General features: G+C 40.0%; 1 protein-coding gene across 1 annotated transcript in view; it reads left to right on the plus strand.

The window, feature by feature from the left end:
- ROR2 (receptor tyrosine kinase like orphan receptor 2) overlaps positions 1-23,285 on the plus strand; it is a 162,837-nt gene extending 139,552 nt beyond the window's left edge. The window contains exons 5-9 of the mRNA XM_051643403.1: positions 6,298-6,425; positions 9,762-10,076; positions 11,800-12,045; positions 13,497-13,699; positions 20,224-23,285. Of these exons, the coding sequence (XP_051499363.1) occupies positions 6,298-6,425; positions 9,762-10,076; positions 11,800-12,045; positions 13,497-13,699; positions 20,224-21,666 (2,335 nt within the window). The 3' untranslated portion in view covers positions 21,667-23,285. The remainder of the gene's footprint in view (positions 1-6,297; positions 6,426-9,761; positions 10,077-11,799; positions 12,046-13,496; positions 13,700-20,223) is intronic.
- Positions 23,286-23,706: the final 421 nt, after the last annotated feature.

The following is a 23,706-nucleotide window of genomic DNA, read 5'->3' on the forward strand; positions in this document are numbered from 1 at the left end:
ATATCCCAGGAGCACTGATTTTTAGACGCAGGTGAAGATGTCCAAACAAATTAATTTTTGTTACTGGAAAGGAGAGTCATTTGCAGATAAACCTTTGGTCAGAGAATGAAACTGTTTGCTTGGAGCATGAAAAGAGGTAGGGCAGGAAGCCTGCGCCCTTCTCCCATGAGATGGGTGCACAGTTCCTTGATCCAGGCAGGGGCCTGATGCAGCAGTGAAGTTGTCCTTTTAGCTTCTTGCCTTCAGCAGACAAGACACAGATGTGCAGGTGTGTGTTTGTTTGTGTTTTAGGGTCTGGGGGTTTGGAAACTTTTTTTAGGTTTTCCTGCACTGCTACGTTTTGGAAACATCTCTAAAACCTCCAACCCATTTGTGCATGTCACTGAATTTTTGCCCTATATGGGCAGCAGTTATTGGCAATATTAGGAGTACCGTGCGTTAGCCCAGGACTTCTCAATATATCAATGAATATATCAATGGATATATCAAAATATCAATGGATAATGATAGCTCAAGTAATACTGGTTTTGAAAAATTCCATTCTTTTCCTCCATCAAATATTTATACCCCAGTCCTGTTGCCTTGAATGTTGGTAGTAAAACTTAAAATTATCTCCTGTGAACAACAGAAGGCCTATGAGAAGGAACAATTTTGTAGGCTATTTTATGTATTATTTTTAAAAGACTACACTCTTGACAAATTGTAATTCAAGGTGAAACAAGAAACGGAATGGTTTAGTTGATATTTTCCCTGAAAGGTAAATACACAAAACTGACTGGAAAGTCATGACTAAGCATTTTTCTGTAGTAACATTAATATAAATTTCATTATATTTTTGACAGGAGGCAAATTTTTATGTGTGGTGCAGCATATGACAAGGGTAGTATGTTTCTCTTCTCATAGATCTCCTTTGTGACCTGTTTCAGTAGGAGAGAATTAATATTTTGAGACATTAATTAATGTTAGCCATCAAAATGTGATCCCCGTGTGAGCTGAGTTCACTCCTCAACACTCTGTTATAATACATGTCAAGAGTAAGATTAAAAAATTACAAGGGATGTAGTGCCAGATTAGAAGAGGTTGTGATTTTTAGATGCAGTACAAACAAACCATGAATACAGAAATTCCTGATGTTTCAGTACAGGTCTTTATAATGCCCTTCCCACAAGTCAGAGTGATTTTGCTTCTCTTAAACATAAACCCTTTGTTCCTTTAATTATTTGTATTGCAGGTCATTTAACTTCAGTGCTTTATATTTATGAAGTAGTCACACACAGGAATCTCAATCTGAAAGATGATGCCTGTCATTTTCCTTCTGATCTTACTGTAATTATAATAATCCTCTTTACACAGCTCCTGCCATCAGTTTTCAAGCTGTAGATATCAAAAACTCTGAGACTGTCCCACAAAACGGGAGACTGTATAACAATTATTGTATTTCTTCAGCAATAGCAAAAAGGATGACATTTTGTCCTTCATCTATCACTGTCTAACTGGTTTTCTGTGCATTTTTCCTTGCTTTGCCATTGCACTTGTAATAAAATATGAGAGGGAGTCCTAATATAATCTCTTAGCATTTAACAGCTCTTGATTAAAAACATTTTAATTCCTTGAAAATATGAAAGAGGGCCAAGATGTCAGGCTTTTTGGTTTTTGTGTGAATGTTTATAGCAAATTTTAACTCCACTTAGTTTGATTGTGAAACTGCTGTAACAAAGTTTGTACTATCTTTTTAAAACTAATCTCTGGAATACCATATTATATTCTATGACTTGGCTTTGATAGGTGTAAGGTGAAGATATATAATTCCAAATAACTTCAGAGCTTATTATTTGAATACATTACAATAAATTATTCTCAATTTATAATTTTATGTAACATTTTTGTTATATTAAAAAAAGTTAAGTTGGTAAGGTAGTATTAAATTATTTGAGATTTTTAATGTATTCAATTAAAAAAAGTTTTTCTTTCTGAGTTCTCTGGAGGATTTCTGCAATTCTTTTTCTATCTAATACACAGTTTTTTCTATTTTCAGGAAAATATATTTAGCTTACAAGTTTCTGTTGCCTTTGTAAGATAAGTTTGTGAGATGCCATCAGAAAAAAGGTATCTTACTAGCAAAAAGAGTCTAGTACCTCTCAACTCTGCTTTCATAATTCCCTTAATGAACCCTTGCTAAAGCTTACTATCCCTTCATTTGTTTTTTCTCCAGCAAAGCACTAGGTCTGCACTAACTCTATTCTTAGGGACACCAAACATGTACTTAAAAGCTCTCATCAGACTTATGTGCCTCACAATGTGATACTAGTATTGAACAGATTTTCTACTGTTGCCTTTTTTTTGCTGGGATTTTTCTTGTTTCATATGCCATCTGGACTGTTCAGTTGTGTTGAATATAATGTATTTTGTTACATAGGTATTATATAGTGTATTGTGCCCAGATGTATTCTTGCAGCATTTCAGATTTTCCTTTAAGAATAGCCTCTTTGTTTCCTAGGTGTTTTCTTTTGTAGTCTTTTATTGAGTGTTCTTTCTGTGTTACATGTGAAATTAAAGTAGTGCTTAATGCGAAGGTGAAGGTGACAGAGTTCAGTACATTTTTGCAGCACATGCAGTACTCTAGAAATCTCTTAATATTCTTCTAGGGGAGATGTCTACCTTATGGAAGTCTTGCATGACCTCCATCTAGAGAGATTCCTGTTCATACATGCTGGGTTTTATTGCTGCTCAGAGGCACCTTGTTCTTCCAGTACTGCCTTTATGGAGATGCCCCTGGAAGTTATAGTTTCTGTCAGTGAGAGGCAATTCAGCTAGCACTGTACAAGTGAACCTGCATTTTCTTCTACATTGCTTGTTTGGTTAATTCCTTGTTTCATACAGACAACTTCTGGCCACAAACCTGAAAGCAGACTGTGTTTAACAGACAGTGCAGTGCATGCATAATAAGGAAATTGTAAATCTCTTGCAAGTTCTTGGTTCTTCAAGATGTTTCTCATCCTGGCAAGCTTGGTCAATCTTAGAGACAGCCCATGTCAAACCTAGAAGTATTATCAGTGTTCTATTTGTTCATGTCCAAAATAAAAGGTTCTCCTGCTTTAGTTTTATATTAGAAAGGCTAGTTCTTAACTTTGCTGTTCTGGCAGAAGACCACCTTACAGGCCTGGAAAACTTACGGGCATTCATCCTTAGAAACAGAAGTTGGGGTTTTAGGAATAGAGGGTCTATTTAGTCAGATTCTTTATGATTTTTTTTTAAATTTCAAACTCTGGTCAAACATCCAACATGTAGTTGGGAGAAGAATTCTCTCAGTAGGAGACTACACCTGACCTCCTGTCTAACTGGACTGCCCTACAGCAAAGGTGAAAAAAAGATCAACACTTAGGATGTTTCTCACTCTCTTTTGTAAAAAAGAAATAGATATATTAAAAGTGAAGAAAATCACTAGTAAGAAAAGCCATCTTAAAACATTCAGAAAAAACCAATAAAGAATAAAGGTAGAAAAGTATCTATAGTGGTTCGCTTGTAAGATCTGGGCAAGTGGAAAAAATTTAACTCTTCTAGATTCCTCTTGTGGAGTCAGGTTTCTGCTTTTAATAGGGTTCTTGATCAGAGCAGACTTAACTGCTCAAGCAGCAGGAAATTGAAGAGTCAGTATTTCTGCCTATTTTCAGCAACTTTTAACTCTTGCTCTGATCAGCAGCTGAATTGCTGGCATATGGTTTGGAGCAAAAAGCAAAGCTAAATGTGGTTCCAAATACTCCTGTTTGAACTGAGCATGATGACACTCCTGTGATGTTTTACCAAATTCTCCCAAGCTTGCTTCTTGCTGTGGACATTTTGACATGTGGTGGGTGTACACGTAGCCAATAGAAAGAGTAATCTGTAAGATGCCACTTCTGCAGCTTGGTTGAAATCAACAATTTTCCTAAGAAGACCAATGTAAATTTGTCCTCTTGATCACCGGTACTAGTCAAACTGTATTCACTAAGTTGCCTGACCTGACAAAGATATCAAAGTATCTGACATCAGGTTACTGTTTACTCTTTTTTTGCATCCATGGTAGTAGTTGCATCCAGATCCAGTTCAGTTTAATCAGCTGTTGTCTATAACAAGGGAAAAGGGAGCACACATGTGTGTATATATAGTATCTAAACTGTATTTAGAAGATCCTGACATAAATAAATAAATGGAGCTAATAAAGACAGCACACTGCTTTAGTCACAAAAAACATGCTGTTTGGAATGCTATTTTTAATAGGGTTTTCTGTGTGTGTGTTTGTGCACGTGTTGGCAAGAGAGTGCTGCACTGAGAGTTGAAGTGTGAGATTCAGTTAGATACACTGCAGACTTTGTTCTGCAAGATAGGTTATTTATGCTTGAGAAGGAGGTCAAATGGGATTACATCTTCATTTATCTCCTTATGGGAATTGCTGACTTGACATTGAGGTGGTCAAGGATCATTAAAAAGCCACAGACAAAATGTTTGGATACTTTTGTCCCTTCAGGCATGATGCAATCACTGCAAAATTAAAGGTTTTGTTATGAGAGCGAAAGAATTCCACTGCAGGAATTAATTGATGTTGGAAGACTCTTCCTTTACTTCATCCACTGCAATAAAAAACTTACATATCTTCATGGAAGCAGAACTTGTTTCAGAGTTTGTAGAAAAAATATTACTTTATGAATTTTTAACAGTTCTCCTGTGATAGGAAATAAAGGCCAGATCTGGACAACAACTGCATGAAACACTTGATATCACCATGATTTATCTAGCAGCTGTGTGATAGATTGGATCCTATTAAATCATTGTCCTTCTGGGAGGAAACGGAAAGATGCTGCTCAAGTAGTGATGGTTGGTTCTAGCCTTTGGCTACACTGTGTAGACAGTGGCACCCCACTTCCACTGCCAGAGGGTTTATACTTCAAGAAATTGTGGTGACATTTCCCTGAAGAGATGTTCTCTATCAAGTAGACACAGCAGAGGAAAAAGAAAATAGGTTCCTAAAACAGAATAAGATACCAGAAATAATGGGCTGGACTCAGCACGATGTAGGTATTGGTTGATCTGCTCATCATGGCTAGCTTTTGTCAGGTAGTACATTTTCATGATGATGTGGCATAGCTGAAGTTATGTGTTTTGACACATATTCACTGAGAGTCCTGCTTTTATGGCACTCTAAGGAAGGTGAAGTTATCACTAAGAGAAGTGGAAACATGGGTGAACAAAACAGGTATTGATGTCCAGAGGTAATAAAGTACAAACTACAGAGAAGTATTGAAGTAATACTTCAAAAATTGCTGGTATGGGAGAGATACCTCAGACTTTTAAACTGTTTAGTTACAAAAGCTGATTAAGTTGATTACTCTAGAGTAATGATTTTCTAGATTACGTTTTATGCCTTCTTTTGGTTCATCATGCAGTGAATGACATGATGTGAATCCATCAGGCTAGTGAATACCATGACAGAGGCTGTGCCATGTCAGAAGAAATCTATGGCAATCTGGATATTAACTCTTGAGAGTGCTCTCTGCCTGATGCCCTTTTCAGTGGTCAGACAGTTATGAGCTACAGATCAGGTCTACATTATTTACTTGGACTTTTGGGATGATGTGTTGAAACACTGAATCTTTAGACTAATGCTTTTATTCCAAAATATTTATGTTGATGAAAGGAAGTAAAATTTGGCCTAAAATATCACTCAATTGAAAAATGTATTAAAATACTTTTTAGAAGAGGAATTTGGCATTGACTCTTACTAGACAGAAGAGGAAAAGAAGTTAAAATCTTTATTACTTTTTATTCTGTTCACCTAATTCAGAGTTCAAAATTATTCCTTTTTTTCCATCAAAGTTTGGCAAGTTCTCTTCTTCTGTTCAGTACAGGAAATTAAGAAAGGGAGATAAAGATGGGAGAAGAGAACCAATGTTTGCCTAATGATGCTGGGTGCAGCTAGATGCCAAAACTATATGGGAACATGTAACAAGATCTATGTTGCGGTTTCAGTGTAACAGCTCTTTAAAATATTTGCCAGTCAAATCCCATTACATTAGCATATAAATTTTAAATTAATCTTGGGTTTTGGTTTACTTCTTTCTCTAATAAGCTATTTAGAGGGTGCATCATTAATGCTGCTAAGGTGGTGTAGAGGGAATTGGAGGAGAAAGATGCACCTGGTGAATGGAACAATTTCAGACTTAGGGTCTTTCAGGATTTTCTCCTTTTATAAGAGTATCTTAGTAAAAATTCATTGGGGACAGCTAGACTTCTACTTATGAAATCCTATCCTGTCTTTTGCAGAGAAGATTACCATGAAGATGGATTCTGTCAACCATACAGGGGAATTGCATGTGCACGAATCATTGGAAACAGGACCATTTATGTGGACTCCCTTCAGATGCAAGGGGAAATTGAAAACCGAATTACTGGTAAGCATATACATCTCTGTAGCAGGACAAGAAACATACATGAAAGTAGCCAATTCAGGTATAAGTAATGCTATCAGACTTTTCCGTTTGCCAGTTTCCCACTTGTGTAGTTAGTAGAATTTGGAGCAAGGAAGATGTATATCTGCTGCATGTGTTGATTATTTTCCTTAAGTATATGTCCTTAAGTAAAATGTCAGACTTTTGACTTTAAATAGCTTATAGTTTATACTGGAGCTTTTGCATGATGGGTTCAAACCGAGTATTTTTTTGTGATGTAATAAAAAAGTACTGGGTTTTTTATTTTCTTGAAAAATGTATGGTACCTTTTGCCTAGGGTTTCCTCCCCTATTGCATAAAGCTGATGGAGTGTGGATTTCACACTGATTTCTATAGAATAAGAGCTTACTTTCCTGTGCTCTGCCCCTGCTGATTCATTTAGGTAGAGTCACAAACATGCATCCAAAACATCAATGACTTTTAATGGGCTGTACATCAACCTGGGTTTTCTTCACTGGATCTCAGTTAGTTGATATTAGCATCTGTGACTCTGATGTACATAGACAGAACAATAAAATAAAATAAAACAATCTGTGGAATAGAGCGAACTGTTTATTATAATATATAGACAGTTAGCTCAGTTTGACAGGAGCTTATTTGCATCTGGCCAGATATGGATAAGTAATTGAATCTGCAGTTTTAACATAACTAGTTGCCAGAAAGACTTTGACTTCACTTGTCAGCTCTGTCTCCTTAAAGGTGTTAACCTAAAGGCTAATTGTCAAGCCAGAAATACAGGTAAGTTATTTTTCTGTTCTTGAGATGATGAGGAAATTCTGGGACTGGCAAAATCCAGGTGTTAACCTTTCCTTGTGGTGTTACGACTCATTCCTCTCTGTCCTTTCTCCTGTAGTCTAATTTCAACCTTTTTTCCCATTATGTCATTAACTAAGATATGCTATTGATATAATTTTTTTCTACAACATAATCTCAATCATGTTTGGATGTTTTTCAGCAGTATGAAAATGTTCAGCTGTATTAAATTATTACAGTAGTAACATCTTGAATTAGGTTCATAATGTCCTTTAAAGGAAAACAAAACAAACAAACAAACAAACCAAAACAAAACAAAAAACAAACAATCTCAAAAAAACTGTGTTATCTTTCATAAAAGGTTTACTGGTCAAGTTACTTGTTTCTGAAATATACAATGTGGACATTCATGAGCTGGCTGCTGGATCTTAAATAGCATTGATTAATGGTTAGATTTGGGAGGCTGGGGGTGAGAATCTGTGCTGGAATTGAGGAGAATTTCTGATTAAACTGTTCAGTTTTAGGAAAACTCTGTGAAGCACCATGTAGAGCTACCTAGGCAATAATGAAAATCCATTAATAGTTCAGCATTTTCAAACTGCATACATCTTAAGAACATACCAAATGTCTTAAGCAAAATAACCCTGAGGACTTCACAGCATATTTGCTTCTTTTGAATTGTCTTATATGTAAAGTAAGTATTGCAAGACTGGGTGTTGTCTCTCCAAATGACAGGGTATCTTTGAGATTACAGTAACTTGTTAAAACCAATTTGCTCTATAAATACTGCTGATATTTTGCTTGTGCTTTTGCCCGTACTTCCTAAGAGCAGTTTTTGTTGGGAGGTTTCTGCACTTAGAGCCGTGGGGCACTCAGGAGTGGCTGTGCACAGGAAGCCAGGACACTGAAAACATTCAGCAAGGTGACATCTATGAGGAATTTTTATATTCAATTTTCATTTTCCTGGGGTGCTGATCTGCAAAATACATTTCCTTTGCCTGTACGGCCCCTCATGCTGTTTGGTCCTGGCCACATGGTTTGGTAAGAATTGCAGCCTTCTATTAAAAAAGAAGGACGTTTCTGGAGAAAATCTTGAGACATGACTTGAATGACTGGAAGGCCAACAATAAAGAGTGTGTGGACCTGACCCCTGACCTGTAAATATGTGTGGCTAGAAATGTCTTTGCTGTGCTTTTTAATATCTGTTAAATAACCCCCTTAGATGCCATCACAGAATCCTGCTGGCTTTTGTGCCTCCCATGGAAATAAGGACATGACTGTGAATTGGCCACTCTTCACTCATGCTGATCTAAATAATGTAACAGCTTCACAAAAATTAGTGTGGTATTTCAAATGGCCAGCAGTGACCACTTCAGTCCTCCAGGTTTACTTTTTCCCTGTTGGTCTTCATAACAAGCATACATTACAGCTGTCATTAAAGACCTGATATTTTGCTTGCATGCAGTGTTTGTTCCCTGACTGATAAATTGTTATATTCCTGTGTTAATATTCCTGTATTAAAATAAGCAAAGTTGTAAACAGTATAAAAGGCTGCAACTGGGGCTGCTTTCTGCATGTGTGGTGGAGAAGAGACAGGAGACTTTCTGATAGCAGGTGGCAGGAAAAAGTAGATGATTGAAAGGACAGAGCTGGAAAAGCAGGAAATAATTGTTTTGTAGGTTCTAAGTAGACTGTTGAATGACTCAAACGGCTCCTTTGTACTCATTTTACACTGCAAGTTGGTGATACATGCAGTCTAGCAAGCCTCATTCACAAATTACGCTTTTCAGTGTGAGAATGAATGTTCCTACGTTTAACATTTGATTCATTATCTGATACATGATGCAGATGCGTATTTGTCTTTTCTTTGCAATGTGCAAGAAAACTCTCAGATAAATGTTAGGGCGTACATGATGAGAGCTAAAGAAGCATATTAAATTCCTAATTCATGATGATTTTCATCTTAATGCGGTCTGTATGCTGAGACTGATAACATTAATTTTTCCCAAAACTGCTGCCTCTTAGGCATTTCCTGTCCATTAATAGCAATATCTTCTCAAATACCAGTGGCACACTTCCTCTTGCCTGTGAAGACTTGAGAAACATTTGTCTTGTTTATTGATCAAAATGTCTATAGAAGAAGAAACTAGCGGATATTTTTCAGATATTACCTAATTAAGAACTTCAGAAATACATGTCAGTGTCTTAGTAGGTGTATCTTGCTTTCCCTCGTTATCCCTTCAGTTAAAATTATTCAAGCACCAACAGTTCGCTTAATGCTAGTCAGGTAACTGAGGTTCTACAAGCTCTGTGCACACATCAGAGAGACTGTTACGTTGGGTTTGCTTTCTGCAGTTGTCAGCTCTCCTTTAGAGAATAAATAACCTAATTTCCCTGCTGCTCACTAGATCTTTCAGACCCTCTAGAAAAAACGAATATTGTAAAAGGCAAATTTACAGGAAAATGATGTTGTTTCTCATGCTTTTCATGAATTAAAATTTAAGCAGTATTTTTCTTCCTTTCCAGCTGCATTTACCATGATTGGCACCTCCACACATTTGTCTGATCAGTGCTCACAGTTCGCTATACCATCCTTCTGCCACTTTGTGTTTCCCCTGTGTGATGAGCGCTCTCGGACCCCTAAGCCACGGGAGCTGTGCCGGGATGAATGTGAAGTTCTAGAGAATGATCTCTGTAGGCAGGAGTACAACATTGCTAGGTCAAACCCCCTCATCTTGATGCAGCTACAGTTGCCTAAGTGTGAGGATCTCCCACGACCTGACACCTTGGAAGCTGCCAACTGCATAAGGATTGGGATCCCAGTGGAGAGACTGAGCCAATGTAAGTCTGAGTGTTTCATCACTGTGATAAAGTAGGGTTTGTTGCTTCCTCAGGTTGAGTCTGAGAGACAATATTTATCAGTCATTCTTTTTGTAAAGAAAGTACTGCTATACTGAATGCTACTACTTTTTATCATATTAATAGTGAACATAATCTTCCATTGTTGCACAGTTAGAATAACAAGGAAGATTAAAAGGATGCTGCTTAGTTTAGAAAAGGGTTATATCAGCCACACCAGGCTATAAAACTCCATGTTCTCACAACAGATTTTATTCAGTTTTCTGAGGGGCGGTAATGCATTGCAGGCTTCCCTCCCCACATGCCTGCCCCCATCTCTGGCTCAGTCCTTGCCTTTCTAGATGAGCGTCCCCCATGAAGCTATTTGTGAGTTCTCTTTACTTATCAATAAACCACCAATGAGTTATGGAAGCTTCACTGGAAAAATCTGTTCCAAAATTAAACATTTAATGTTCAGTCTTTCTATATGGAAATCCACAAGAATAGTAATCCTGTAAATTTAGCAAGGAGTGAAATTATCTTTCTTCACCACCACAGGATGGATGAAAACATTGATCTCTCTTCTGTGAATTTATAATTGCATCCAGGAGTAGACAGCCTGTTTCATTGTCAGTAATTACGTGCTGACAATTTTTCTGCCTACACCATTTCCTAGTGATTAATCACCATGCATTACAATGTTCAACAAGGAAGCTCAAAGATATTTGAAGTACATAGTGTGATAAGATGATTCTGAATATCCATTGTCTGAATCCACAGCTAGGAGTATGAGTCATGTCATAACTGAACACTGAAGACTAGCTGTGTGCTAGTAAGGCAATAATATAGTGAGAAGCAGAAATAACAGAAAATTATTATAGAGACAAATCAGCCGAGGAAGTGGTATCAGTAGAGAATAACACCAACAAAAACTCTGGCAAAAGTCATCAGTGATCCTTAGAGCTTCGCACTGGTACAACAGCTGCTGCATGAGTACCCTGGGTATTTAGAGAATGAGCTTTGACAGAGCTGTACTGCTAATGGCTGGGGAGGCAGATTTGGAAAAATGCAGAAGGTTATACTGCAAACAAAGAAAAATGCAAATTCAGATCAGGTGATAAATGTGGAAGACAAGCACTCAGGAAGTATGAAGAGATGATAGCAGCAAAAGAGAGAGAGAATAAAGATAGGAGTTCACAGATATGGAAGTGATGTACTTAAAGAGAAGAAAAACCTGAATCCCTTCTTTCTAAAGAAAAAAAGGAAACATTTGCAAGATGCATTAGAAAATGCAGCACTAATTTCTCTAGGAAGTGAGCAGTGTGAGAAAGACAGGAAGATTATGACAAATAAAAGTTGCAGGAATTTTACACTGTTGGCATCTAAGAACTTTTCCTGAAGTGAAACCCATATCTTTAATTTAGTTTAACTTGTCCTGTATCAAAAGGTCCATATATGCTCCTCAGTATCAGTTTGCATTCAGAGTTACCAAATGTCAGTGTGTGTATAGCAAAAAAGCTGAGACATGTCAGGGATGAACCCAGAAAAAACTGGGTGTAAGAGTACAACACTGAATTTTCAAAACCCATAGCTTTCATTTAAATCCTGAAGTACATAAATTTAAGTACTTTTTGTATATATGGTATATGCCCTCCAACCACTTCGGTCTTGGTGGCCCTTGATTGTGCTGGTATTTGTAACTTTTTGTTCAAAATCTGTGTTGCAGATCATCAGTGCTACAATGGCTCAGGAGCAGACTACAGAGGGACAGTCACTGTTACCAAGTCTGGCCACACTTGTCAACTCTGGGACTCCCAGAGTCCACACAGCCATGATCTGACAAGCACACAGTTTCCAGAGCTAGGTGGAGGACATGCGTATTGCCGAAATCCTGGAGGTCAGATGGATGGGCCCTGGTGTTTTACAAAGAATAAAAACGTACGCATGGAACTGTGTGACATACCTTCTTGTAGTATGTATTCTCTTTCTATTTTCCCCTACTATTGCCCTGAATCCTGTGTATTTTTGAATATTCCTTACTGTTAGTACAATTCACTTGAAAAGGTTATGCTTTCAAATGTTTCACTTGCTGTAATGTGACACCTTTGTTTTATGTTGTAGAGGTTTAATACTTTCTGGAGATTGGAGCTTGTAGCTGAGATAATGTGACACATTTTTTCTGTGTGGAATGCGTAAGCTGAGATACTAATTAAGGGTACAGCAGTAGTTTGTATTCTAACTTGCCAAATGCCAGACTTGATGTACTTACTGCCTGTATGTGTTTGATTTGCTTGCAGTACTCAATGGCATATTGCTGTCACTATGTGGCATCTTGCAGGCATCTCCCTGTAGAGGGAGATGTAGCGCCATGCTTGGTTGGAGGGAAACCTTGTGAAGTGCAAAGTAGAGACTTCATAAAACAGATGACCCTATCAGAAAAGTCCTACACTATGTACTGGTGGCTCTGTGCTGTACAACTGATCACAAATGTGAAAAGCACAGCTTTCACAGGGTAATACTGTCCCCCCACATCTCTGCATTGGCACAGCCTTCACCTTAGAGCTTTTACAGTGCTAATACTATTTGGACACGACAAAGCAACTTAATAATGAGCTTAATTAGGAATAAAAACATACTTCCTGCAGCAGCAGATATATAATGGAAGCTATAAAAGTGGTTTTGTTACAGGTTGCCTGAATATTTAAGAATGCTAAAAATTGATCTGACATTTCTTAGTTCCTTCACTTTTTTACAACAACGTGATTTGACAGAATAATTTCTATGTTGCATGTAACATGGTGTAAAGATAACACTATGATGTGATTGTGGTGAAAGCAGTAGCTACAAATAGCAAAAATACAGATTGCAGAAACATCCCAGGCAATTCCAATAAACATTTTGGACATCACTGTGCTTTCCTACAGTCTCGAAGTATCAAGAAAAAAAAAAAATCATTTTAGGAGGGCTTTTCCATGTCTCACTGTAACATAACACTGTAACATAAAAGCACTTTAATTCTATTAAGTACCAAACAAATAATATCTCAGCTAGTGAGAAGTGAGATTTGTATTATTCCAGGCAGAATTGAGCAAAATCCTGATGAAATGGCTGAAGTTGGGCAAGAACCACATACTGTTACAGTGAATACCATAAAAGCAGGGTTCTAGTTTATCTTCATACTGTTAGTTGCTATGTCCATTCAAACCTCATGAAAAATTTAATAGAAAATTATGGAGAGGAGGGAGAGGTTAAGGTGACTTCTGCTTTTAAACTACAGTTTACTTTTTCTTTAAAAGAAAGTATTAATAATTACCCCATAGTTGTTTTGGTTGTGTTTTGGTTTGGTTTGTTGTTGCGATTTTTTTCATGTTGAATGCATGAAAAATATTTCTTGTGAACAATGACCAATTCTGTGCCTGACAGGTCCACGTGACAATAGTAAAATGGGAATCCTCTACATCCTGGTTCCCAGCATAGCCATCCCTCTGGTTATCGCCTGCCTTTTCTTCCTGGTCTGTATGTGCAGAAACAAGCAGAAGGCATCTGCTGCTACACCACAGCGCCGCCAGCTAATGGCATCTCCTAGCCAGGACATGGAAATGCCGCTGATTAATCAACACAAACAGGTATTTTTTCCAGAATTTACTTAGGCCACATATTTCCAAAGTGTTGTGATTTTCAGTATCTCAGGTTGTCGGTGTTCAAACTGAGCTGTGTTGTAAGTGACCCAATCTTTATAATTTTTATAATCTTTATAATTTTTATAATCTGCTGGCCATTTTTTCAGTGAAAACTGGGTCTTGCACTTGTTAACTGTATCTGCAAATCCTGGCCTCAGGCAACAGCTTTCAGAACCTAGTATTTTATTTTATTTTGCCCTTCACAGAATCATAGAATGGTTTGGCTTGGAAGGCACCCTACAGGTAATCTAGTTCCAACCCAATTGCATGGGCAGGGAGACCTCCCACTAGACCAGGTTGCTCGAAGCCAAATCCAACCTGGCTTTCAGCACTTCCAGGGATTGAGCCTCCATAACTTCTCTGGACAGTCTTATCTAGTGTCTCACTGCCAGCATAGTGAAGAATTTCTTCCTAATGTCTAACCTAAATTTATTCTCTTCCAGTTCAAAAGCCATTAACCCTTTGTCCTCTTACTACATGCCTTTATAATAAGTCCCTCCCCAGCTTGCCTGTAGGCCTGCTTCAGGTACTGGAAGGCTGCTATAATGTCTCCCCAGAGAGACCTTCTCCAGACCAAGCAACCCCAACTGTCTCAGCCTGTCTTCACAGGAGAGGTGCTCCAACCTTCTGATCAACTTTGTGGCCCTCCTCTGGACTTGCTTCAAGAGCTCCATAACCTTCCCGTCCTGGGTGCTCTGTAACTGGACACAGTATTCCAGGTGGGGTCTCACAAGAGCAGAGTAGAGAGGGAGAATCACCTCTCTTGACCTGTTGGTAACACTTCTTTTGATGAAGCCCAGGACATGGTTGGCTTTCTGGGCTGCAAGCACACATTGCTGGCTCATGTTGAGCTTCTCATCAACCAACACCTTCAACTCCTTTTCCTCAGGGCTCTTCTCTGTCCATTCTCTGCCAAGCTTGTAATTGTGCCTGGGATTGCCCCAACCCAGGTGCAGGCCTTGTTGAACTTCATGAGGTTGGCATGGGCCCATCTTTCAAGCCTGTCAGGGTCCCTCTAGATGGTCTTACTTTGCACGAGCATGTCCATCCATCAAATCCATAGCTTTCCAATTTAGAGGCTGAGATGTCATGTGGGACAGTGTCAAATATTTGCACAAGTCCACATAGATGACATAAGTTGCTCTTCCCTTGTCCACCAATGCTGTAATTCCATTGTAGAAGCCACCAAGTTTGTCAGGCAGGATTTCCCTATTATGAAGCCATGCTGGTTGACAGTTACCATCTCCTCATTTCCCATGTGCTTTAGCAGCACCTTCAGGAGGATCTACTCCATGATGTTCCTGGGCACAGAGGTGAGACTTAATGGCTTGTAGCTCTCAGGTCTACCTTTTTTCCCATTTTGAAAATGGAAGTTATGGTTCCTTTTTTCCAGTCAGTGGGAAATTCAGCAAACTGCCATGACTTTTCAAATACGATAGAAAGCAGCTTTGCAACAGTTCCCTGCCAGTTCCCTCAGGAGCCATGGATGGATCTTGTCAGGTTCCATGGACTTTTGCACTTTAGGTTCTTTACATGATCTCAACCCTGCTCTTCTACAGCAGGTGGATCTTCCTTCTCGCAGTCCCTTTGTTTGCCTTCTGTAACTTGGGTGGTGTGGCCAGATCCCTTGCCAGTGAATACTGAGGCACAAAAGTCATTGAGTACTTCAGCTTTCTCCATATCCCACATGACCAAGTCTCCTGTTTCCTTCCTTTGCCCAAGACTTCTTTTTATCACTAACATACATGTAAAAGCTTTTCTTGTTACACTTGGTGTCCCCAGCCAGATTTAATTCTGGGCTTTAGCTTTCCCAGCCTGATCCCTAGCTGCTTGCATAGCTTCTTTGTACTCATCCCAGGCAACCTGTCCTTGCTTCCACCCTCTTAGGCTTCCTTTTTACATCTATCTAAGTTTGCAGGAGCCCCTTGTTCATCCATGCAGGCCTACCTGCATTCTTGCCCACCTTCCTCTTTGTTGGGACACACTGTTACTGGGCTTGGAGGAGATGACACTTGATTATTGACCAGTTTTTTTGGGCTCCTTTCCCCTCCAGGGCCTTATCCCGTGGTACCCTACCAGGCAGATCCCTGAAGAGGTTGAAATCTGCTCTCCTGAAGTCCCCAGTAGAAATCTTACTGCATATCCTTCTTTTTGTCCTAGAGATCCTGAATTCCACCATTTCATGGTCACTGCAGCCATGGCGCCCTTGACCTTCATGTTCCCCACGAGCCCATCTTGCCCATGTTGGCAAGAACAAGGTCCAGCATAGCACTTTTTCTCATTGATTCCTCTACCACTTGGAGAAGGAAAATGTCATTAATGCACTCCAGGAACCTCATGGATTGCTGGTGTCTTGCTGTGCTGTCTCTCCAACAGATGTCAGGATCATTGAAATCTCCAAAGAGGACCAGAGCTTGTGAACATGACACTACTTCTACCTGTCTATAAAGGGCTGCATCCACTCAGTCTTCTTGGTCATATGGCCTGTAGCAGACTCCAATTATTATAGCACCTGCAATTGTCTTCCCCTGTAATCCTGACCCATAAGCTGTTGAGCAGCTCCTCCTCCATCCCTAGGCAGAGCTCCATGGACTCTAGCTAGTCACTGATGCAGGGGGCAACATCCTCTCCTCTTCTCCCCTGCCTGTCCCTCCTGAAGAGCTTTTACCCATCCATGCATATGCTGCAGTAATAGGAGTCATCCCACCACATCTCGGTGATGCCAGTAACATCATCCTCCTGCAGGCGTGCACATCTGTAACTTCTCTTGTTTATTCACCATGCCATGTGCATTTGCACAGAGACATTTAAATTGTGCTCCCATTACAGCTGTTGTACTGACTGAGATTACATTCTCCTGGATTTTAGGTGTTCTCCTGCTGGCCTGTCATCCTTCTCCAGGCCCAGGGCATCTATTACTTTGAGACACTGGCCTCAAAGTGGTGGCGGTGGGATGGATAGAGGATCCCCTCCCCTAGAAACTCTAATTTAAAGCTCTTTCTACTAAATTAGAAAGCCTATGGCTAAAGATGCTCTCCCCTTTCTCTGAAAGATGAACCCCATTAGCCCCTAGGAGACCAGGCTTCTCAAAGTGACTCCTATCATCTAACTAGCCAAAGCCCTGGCATTGGCACCACTCCTGTAAGCATTTATTGATTTCCCCAACATAACTGGCCTTTTCAAGCCCCTTCCTTTTGACCAGGAGGATTCACAAAAAGACTATCTATGCTCCCAAGTCCTTCACTGCCACCCCCAGTCCTTTGTGATCCTTCTTGATGGTCTTCAAATTGCTTCTCACTGTATCACAAGTATCCCCGTTAAACAGCAGGAGTGGATAATAGAATCACAGAATCACAGAACTATTCAGGTTGGAAAAGACCATTGGGATCACTGACTCCAACCATCATCCCTACTCCACAAAGTTCTCCCCTAAAACATGTCCACCAGTATCCAAATGACGTTTAAACACATCTAGGGATGCTGACTCAGCCACCTCCCTGGGCAGTCTATTCCGGTGTCTAACCACTCTTTCTGTGATTTTTTTTTCCCTAATGTTCAATCTAAACCTCCCCTGTTGCAGCTTGAAGCCGTTCTCTCTTGTTCTGTCGCTAATTACCTGTGAGAAGAGACCAGCACCAACCTCTCTACAATGACCTTTCAGGTAGTTGTAGAGACTGATGAGGTCTCCCCTCAGCCTCCTCTTCCTCAAACTAAACATTCCCAGCTCCTTCAGTGAGACATACAAGATTTTGTAGTCTTTCAGTGATATCCTTGATATGAGCTCCTGGTAAGCAGCAGACCTCCCTAGGGAGTGTGTCAGTGTGTCATTTGCTCTTACCCCTCAATCCCCATTTTGCCTATTGTCTCAGTGACTGGAAATGTTGTTATTTCTGATCCAGTTATCAGCCTGCAGCTCTACTTTGCTGCCAGTAATGACGTGGCCAGTTTGCTTGCTTAAAGCAGGATATGTGATAGGGTCTCTTGTCTAATCTGTTGGCTCAGTCCACTGGCATTCTGAACCACCACTGAGTGGGGAGCTGAACCAGGGTGCAACATGTTTCTAAGGCTTTGTATCACAAAGGACAGTGAAACAGAAATGGCTTTGAACTTCCGTCTATAGATCTCAGCTCCTATACATGATATTCTGGGTCAACTAACAGATCTCCTTGTGAAAATCCTATTCAAAGCTAATGTTGAATTTTTAGTCATAGCATTTACAAGATACAAGCTCTAGAAAAATAATGCCTAATTTGGAACAATTGGCAACATCTGTTTAGGAAACTGTGGAATATTTGTGGAATATTACAAATTCAACAAATTGCATTGATTTTGTGTGCTAAGGGTGAAGTTTAATGCCTGAGTCCAGATGGTGGTGGAAACTGTCTAGTCTAGTTCACAGTCTGTGGCCACTGAGGGAAGCAGGGATATTTGGTTTGGAGAAGAGGAGGCTGAGGGGAGATCTGATTGCCCTCTACAGCTTTTTCTACAGGAAAGAGGTTGTAGAGAGGTGGATGTTGTCCTCTTCTCCCAAGGACCAGAGGAAATGGCCTGAAGTTGCAGCAGGGGATGTTCAGATTGGATATCAGGAAGAATTCTATACCGAAAGAGGGGTCAGGCACTGGGAAAGCCTGCCCAGGGAGGTGGTTGCGTCACCGTCCTTGGAGGTATTCAAGAAATGTGTAGATCATGGAATCAGAGAATTATTGGGGTTGGACGAGACCTTAAAGATCTGCTAATTCCAGCCCCCCTGCCTTGGGTAGGGACACATCCCGCTCAATCATGTTGCTCAGAGTCCCATCCAATCTGGCCTTGAAAGCTTCCAGGGATGAGGCTTCCACCACTTCTCTGGGCAACCTATTCCAGTGTATCACTACCCTCATGGTGAAGAACTTCTTCCTAACATCTAATCTGAATCTACCCACCCCCTAGTCCTACCACAGCCCAACATCCTAAAAAGTCCCTCACACGCTTCTTTGTTAGCCCCCTTAAGATACTGGAAGGCCACAATAAGGTCTCCTTGGAACCTTCTCTTCTCCAGACTGAATAACCCCAACTGTCTCAGTCTGTCTTCACAGGAGAGGTGCTCCAGCCCTCTGATCATCCTCATGGCCCTTCTTTGGACACATTTGAGCATGTCCTTATCTTTCTTGTAATAGGGGCTCCAGAACTGGGTGCAGTACTCTGGATGGGGTCTCACAAGAGTGGAGTAGAGGGGGAGAATCACCTCCCTTGACCTGCTGGCCATGCTAGTCTTGATGCAGTGCAGGATATGATTGGCTTTACGGGCTGCAAATGTACACTGCCAGCTCATGTTGAGCTTCTCGTCCACCAGTACCCCCAAGTCCTTTTCTTCAGGGCTGCTCTCAAGCCAGTCACTGCCAAGCCTGTCCCTGACTGAGCTGCAAGACCTTGCACTTGGTCTTGCTGAACTTCATGAGATTGGCATGGACACACCTCTCCAGCCTGTCAAGGGCTGATGTGTCACTTCAGGGCATGTTCTAGTGTCTGAGAGTGTAGGTTGTGTGTTTGTGAGGCTTTTGGGTGGTTTGTTTTTTTTTTTTTATGATTGGACTTGCTGATCACAAAGACCCTTTCCAACCATGAACTATTCTGTGATTCTGTGATTCTGTAAAATTGGAGCTTGTTCCAAAATCAACTGTTGAAGCCTCTTCCCAGCCTGCCTGCACTCTCCTGATGTGGTGCTCTGTATGTGAAGCTATGCCAAGTGAACCTGGCTCAGTCAGTCTCCTCCAGCCTGCACTGGTCAGAACAGACCCATTATGTCACCATCACATATTCTGTTGCTTTGTCTGCCAACTGCAGCAGGGAGGCTCTTGGGTTTTCTCATTCATGGTTTTTCCACCTTTTCCCTCATACACCAGAGAGAAATTTCTTCTTCCTTGTTTCTCAGTGGGGGTACTGTGTACTGCTACCCACAGGCTGAGGCTGTTCCTGTAGCGCAACAGAGGACAAAGGCCTATCTGCTCCTGCAGAACCAGAAGAGACAGGTTATGTCCTTCCTTCTGCTGGGAGGGATGTTTCAATTCACCCTGAGGCTGCTGCCTCCTCAAGCAGTGCCCACAGCTTTTCTGACAGATCTCCAGTAGGCACCTCTGGGCAGATCTGTAGAGGAAGTGCAGGTGCAGTTGATAGATGTCATCATTAGTCAGATATATTCTGAACTGATTATTCTTTTAGCTTGCAGGAAATACGGTTTCTTCTTTGTAAAAATTATTAAATTCATTATCTTACAGCATGATTCACTTTACGCTTCTGATAATAGTATAACTCATTTCATGGTTAACTCTAAAATCAATATACTGATGTGAATATACAAAGCTGAAAAGTCTTTTTGACCCTATTTATCTTCCATTTCGAGCATCTAACCACTTGAAACTTTTATTTAATAGGAGATTCTATTGTTTAGAAAAAATTGTGATTTTTTTACTGATTTGCTTTCTTCATTTCAGGCTAAACTTAAAGAAATCAATCTGTCCACTGTGCGGTTTACTGAAGAGCTAGGAGAGGAGAGATTTGGCAAAGTCTACAAGGGGCATCTTTTTGGAACAGCACCAGGTGAACAGACACAAGCTGTTGCTATCAAGACACTAAAAGACAAAGCAGAACTGGCTCTTCGGGAAGAGTTCAAACATGAGGCAATGATGCGATCGCGATTACAACACCCAAACATTGTTTGTTTGCTGGGAATTGTGACAAAGGAGCAACCCATAAGCATGATTTTTAGTTATTGTTCCCACAGTGACCTTCATGAGTTTTTGGTGATGAGATCACCCCATTCAGATGTTGGCAGCACTGATGATGACAAAACAGTAAAATCCACTCTGGAACCAGCAGACTTCTTCCACATAATGACTCAAATAGCTTCAGGAATGGAGTATCTTTCAAGCCATCATGTTGTCCACAAGGACTTGGCCACTAGAAATATACTAGTGTTTGATAAACTGAATGTGAAAATATCTGATTTAGGCCTTTTCAGGGAAGTTTACGCTGCTGATTACTACAAACTGATGGGAAATTCCCTTCTTCCTATCCGGTGGATGTCTCCTGAAGCTATTATGTATGGCAAGTTTTCTATTGATTCAGATATATGGTCATACGGAGTAGTGCTGTGGGAAGTTTTCAGCTATGGCTTGCAACCTTACTGTGGTTATTCTAACCAGGATGTTATCGAGATGATCAGGAGTCGACAGGTTTTGCCATGTCCTGATGACTGCCCCACATGGATATACACTTTGATGTTGGAGTGCTGGAATGAATTTCCCAACAGAAGACCAAGATTTAAAGATATACACAACAGATTAAGAACATGGGGAAATCTTTCTAATTACAACAGCTCAGCGCAAACCTCTGGGGCAAGCAACACCACGCAAACAAGTTCTCTCAGCACAAGCCCTGTTAGCAACATCAGCAATGCTAGATACATTGGACCAAAGCAGAAAACATCAGCTTTCCCACAACCACAGTTCATACAAATGAAAGGGCAGATGAGGCCAATGGTCCCACCTCCTCAGCTCTACATTCCAGTCAATGGTTACCAGCCAATGCCTGCCTATGGTGCTTACTTGCCAAATTTTTACCCTGTCCAAATTCCAATGCAAATGGCTCCTCAGCAGATGCCTCCCCAGATCATTCCTAAACCAGGCTCCCACCACAGTGGGAGCGGATCTACCAGCACAGGCTATGTTACAACAGCACCTTCCAACGCTTCAGCAGCCGACAGGGCTGCTCTGCTCTCAGAGGGCACAGATGATACACACAATGGAATAGAAGACATCACCCAGAATCCCGTCCAGGAGGAGGAGGAAGAGGAGGGCTCTGTACCTGAAACAGAGTTGCTGGGTGATAATGACACACTTCAGATGGCTGAAGCAGAAATTCAATCAGAAGCCTAAGGAATTTGGCCTCATTACTAAGAATTTCACATAATTTCTATGCAGGGAGACTGTAGTTCCTTAATCTTAATAGCAGTTTTTTAAATCTGACTAAAAGAAACAAAGCAAAAAAAAAAAACCTACATCCATATGAAGTGCAGCAGTAATGGTATACTGGGTTTACTGACCATTCCGACCATCAGATTTTGCACGTATGGTCATATAGAATTGATAGGTTGAATCTTTTTTATTGTCCTACAGTTATTAAGGGAAGCTGCTTTTCAGTTATGTACTGTTGCTGTGCAACATGTTGCAGAGTAGCATTGCACATCATGTATATCATGGTATATGAGTGTAATGTTAGTGAATTATGCTTAAACCAATAACAGAAAACAAAATCCATATATGGTTGCAGAATTGCTCTGAGCATAAAGAACTGCCCTGGATGTGATGGACAGCTTAGTTCATAATATTTATCTCTTTGAGATAATAGACACAAGATTATTGTTTGCTTTTTGAGTCTGAAAAAAACCCATGTTGAGAATAGTGATCTGTGTTTTTATTATAATAGCCAGAAAAAGGAGGAAACTGAACATAAAACTGCCTGTGCTGAGTCAGACCATGGGTCTCTCCAGCCCAGTAGCATGTCTTGAAAGGTCATTGATAATGTCTGCCTAGGGAAGACTGCAAGGGCAAATTACTTTGTAGAATTTCCCCAGGGTATTTCAACAGCCTCCAGCAATTTGTGGCTTAGGGACCTCCCAAGCCAGCAGTGGACTTCTTTTCTTTATAATAGCCCTCAGTGGAATTTTCTACCGTGAATTTATCCAAATTATTTTCAATCCACATAAACTTATAGCATCCAAAACATCCTGTGGAATAACATGAGAGGAAAGAGGATGGCTTTCTTTCATCATTCCCAGTGATTGACTGTGACAGAAGCTTCCAAACGAGATCATCTGACTGCATTTGTGGATAGAAGTATCCCTTCTCTGCTGTGTATTTTCAGCAGCAAGCAGCCTTAATACACTGTTAACCAAAAATGGGGATATTGTAGGGGATATTGTAGGTGTGCACTAACTTAACAATCCAACTTTAATTGCATATTGGTTATCAAGTACAGAAAAGGGCTCCACATATATGTTCCTACATTGTAAAGGTGTTGGGTTTGTGCGGGGTAATAGCCTTACTTGATTTACCACAATTACTGCTGGGTTGCATGTGAAACCCTGTTTTTTCCTGCCTCTTTACAAAAATGAATCTTCAAACTTAAGAAGACCAAAATGAGCTATACTGTACAAAGTTCTTGTTTTGTGCTTCTACTTGCAGGATTAATCATGTACAGACCTTTAAATGTAATTTATGTTTTACTACATTTTATATACTTTTTTTTTCATTGAAATAGTTGGATTTTTTAATTAATTACTTTATAACTTAACCATTTACAATATTCACATGTGGTGCAGTTTTATTGTATTGCTGTTTCATTTTGTTAAACATGCAGACAGGTCCATACATTTCATGACCATTTCTGTAATAACAGCAATACACATTCTCCGTGTATCATTGTAGCCAACACACACTATAGCTATAAGTTGTACATCCAACATGAAGTATTCAATAAAGAGATGCAAAAAGTATGATTAAATATGTTATCTTTACAGCTCCTACAGCTGCTGTTTTGTTCTGGTGCTTTGTGGAAACAGAAATGGCCACAGTTCCATAGGTTACAGGTTTCATACATAAACTGCAACTTCATCTTTTCTTACATTGGGATTCCATTTAAGTCAGGAATCATTGTGATCTACACCTTGTGCTCGTGGTATGACAGCATTACTTATTTCCAGTATTACACCTGGATTTGGAAATGCACTGCTGAGAATAAAATATGAAAGCTTTATTACTTGTGTTAATATAATGCAGCTTTGGGTGCTATTACTAAATAAAGGATAAAGCAAGAAAAAACCCCATTAAGTTACTTATTTTAAGTTCCTTGTTTCTTCAAGGTTTCACTTTCTCAGATTAATGAACTTTATTAATTAGCTACTTTGGCTTCCTTTG

The sequence above is a fragment of the Apus apus genome, chromosome Z (assembly GCF_020740795.1).
Source record: "Apus apus isolate bApuApu2 chromosome Z, bApuApu2.pri.cur, whole genome shotgun sequence".
NCBI classification, from domain to species: Eukaryota; Metazoa; Chordata; class Aves; order Apodiformes; family Apodidae; genus Apus; species Apus apus.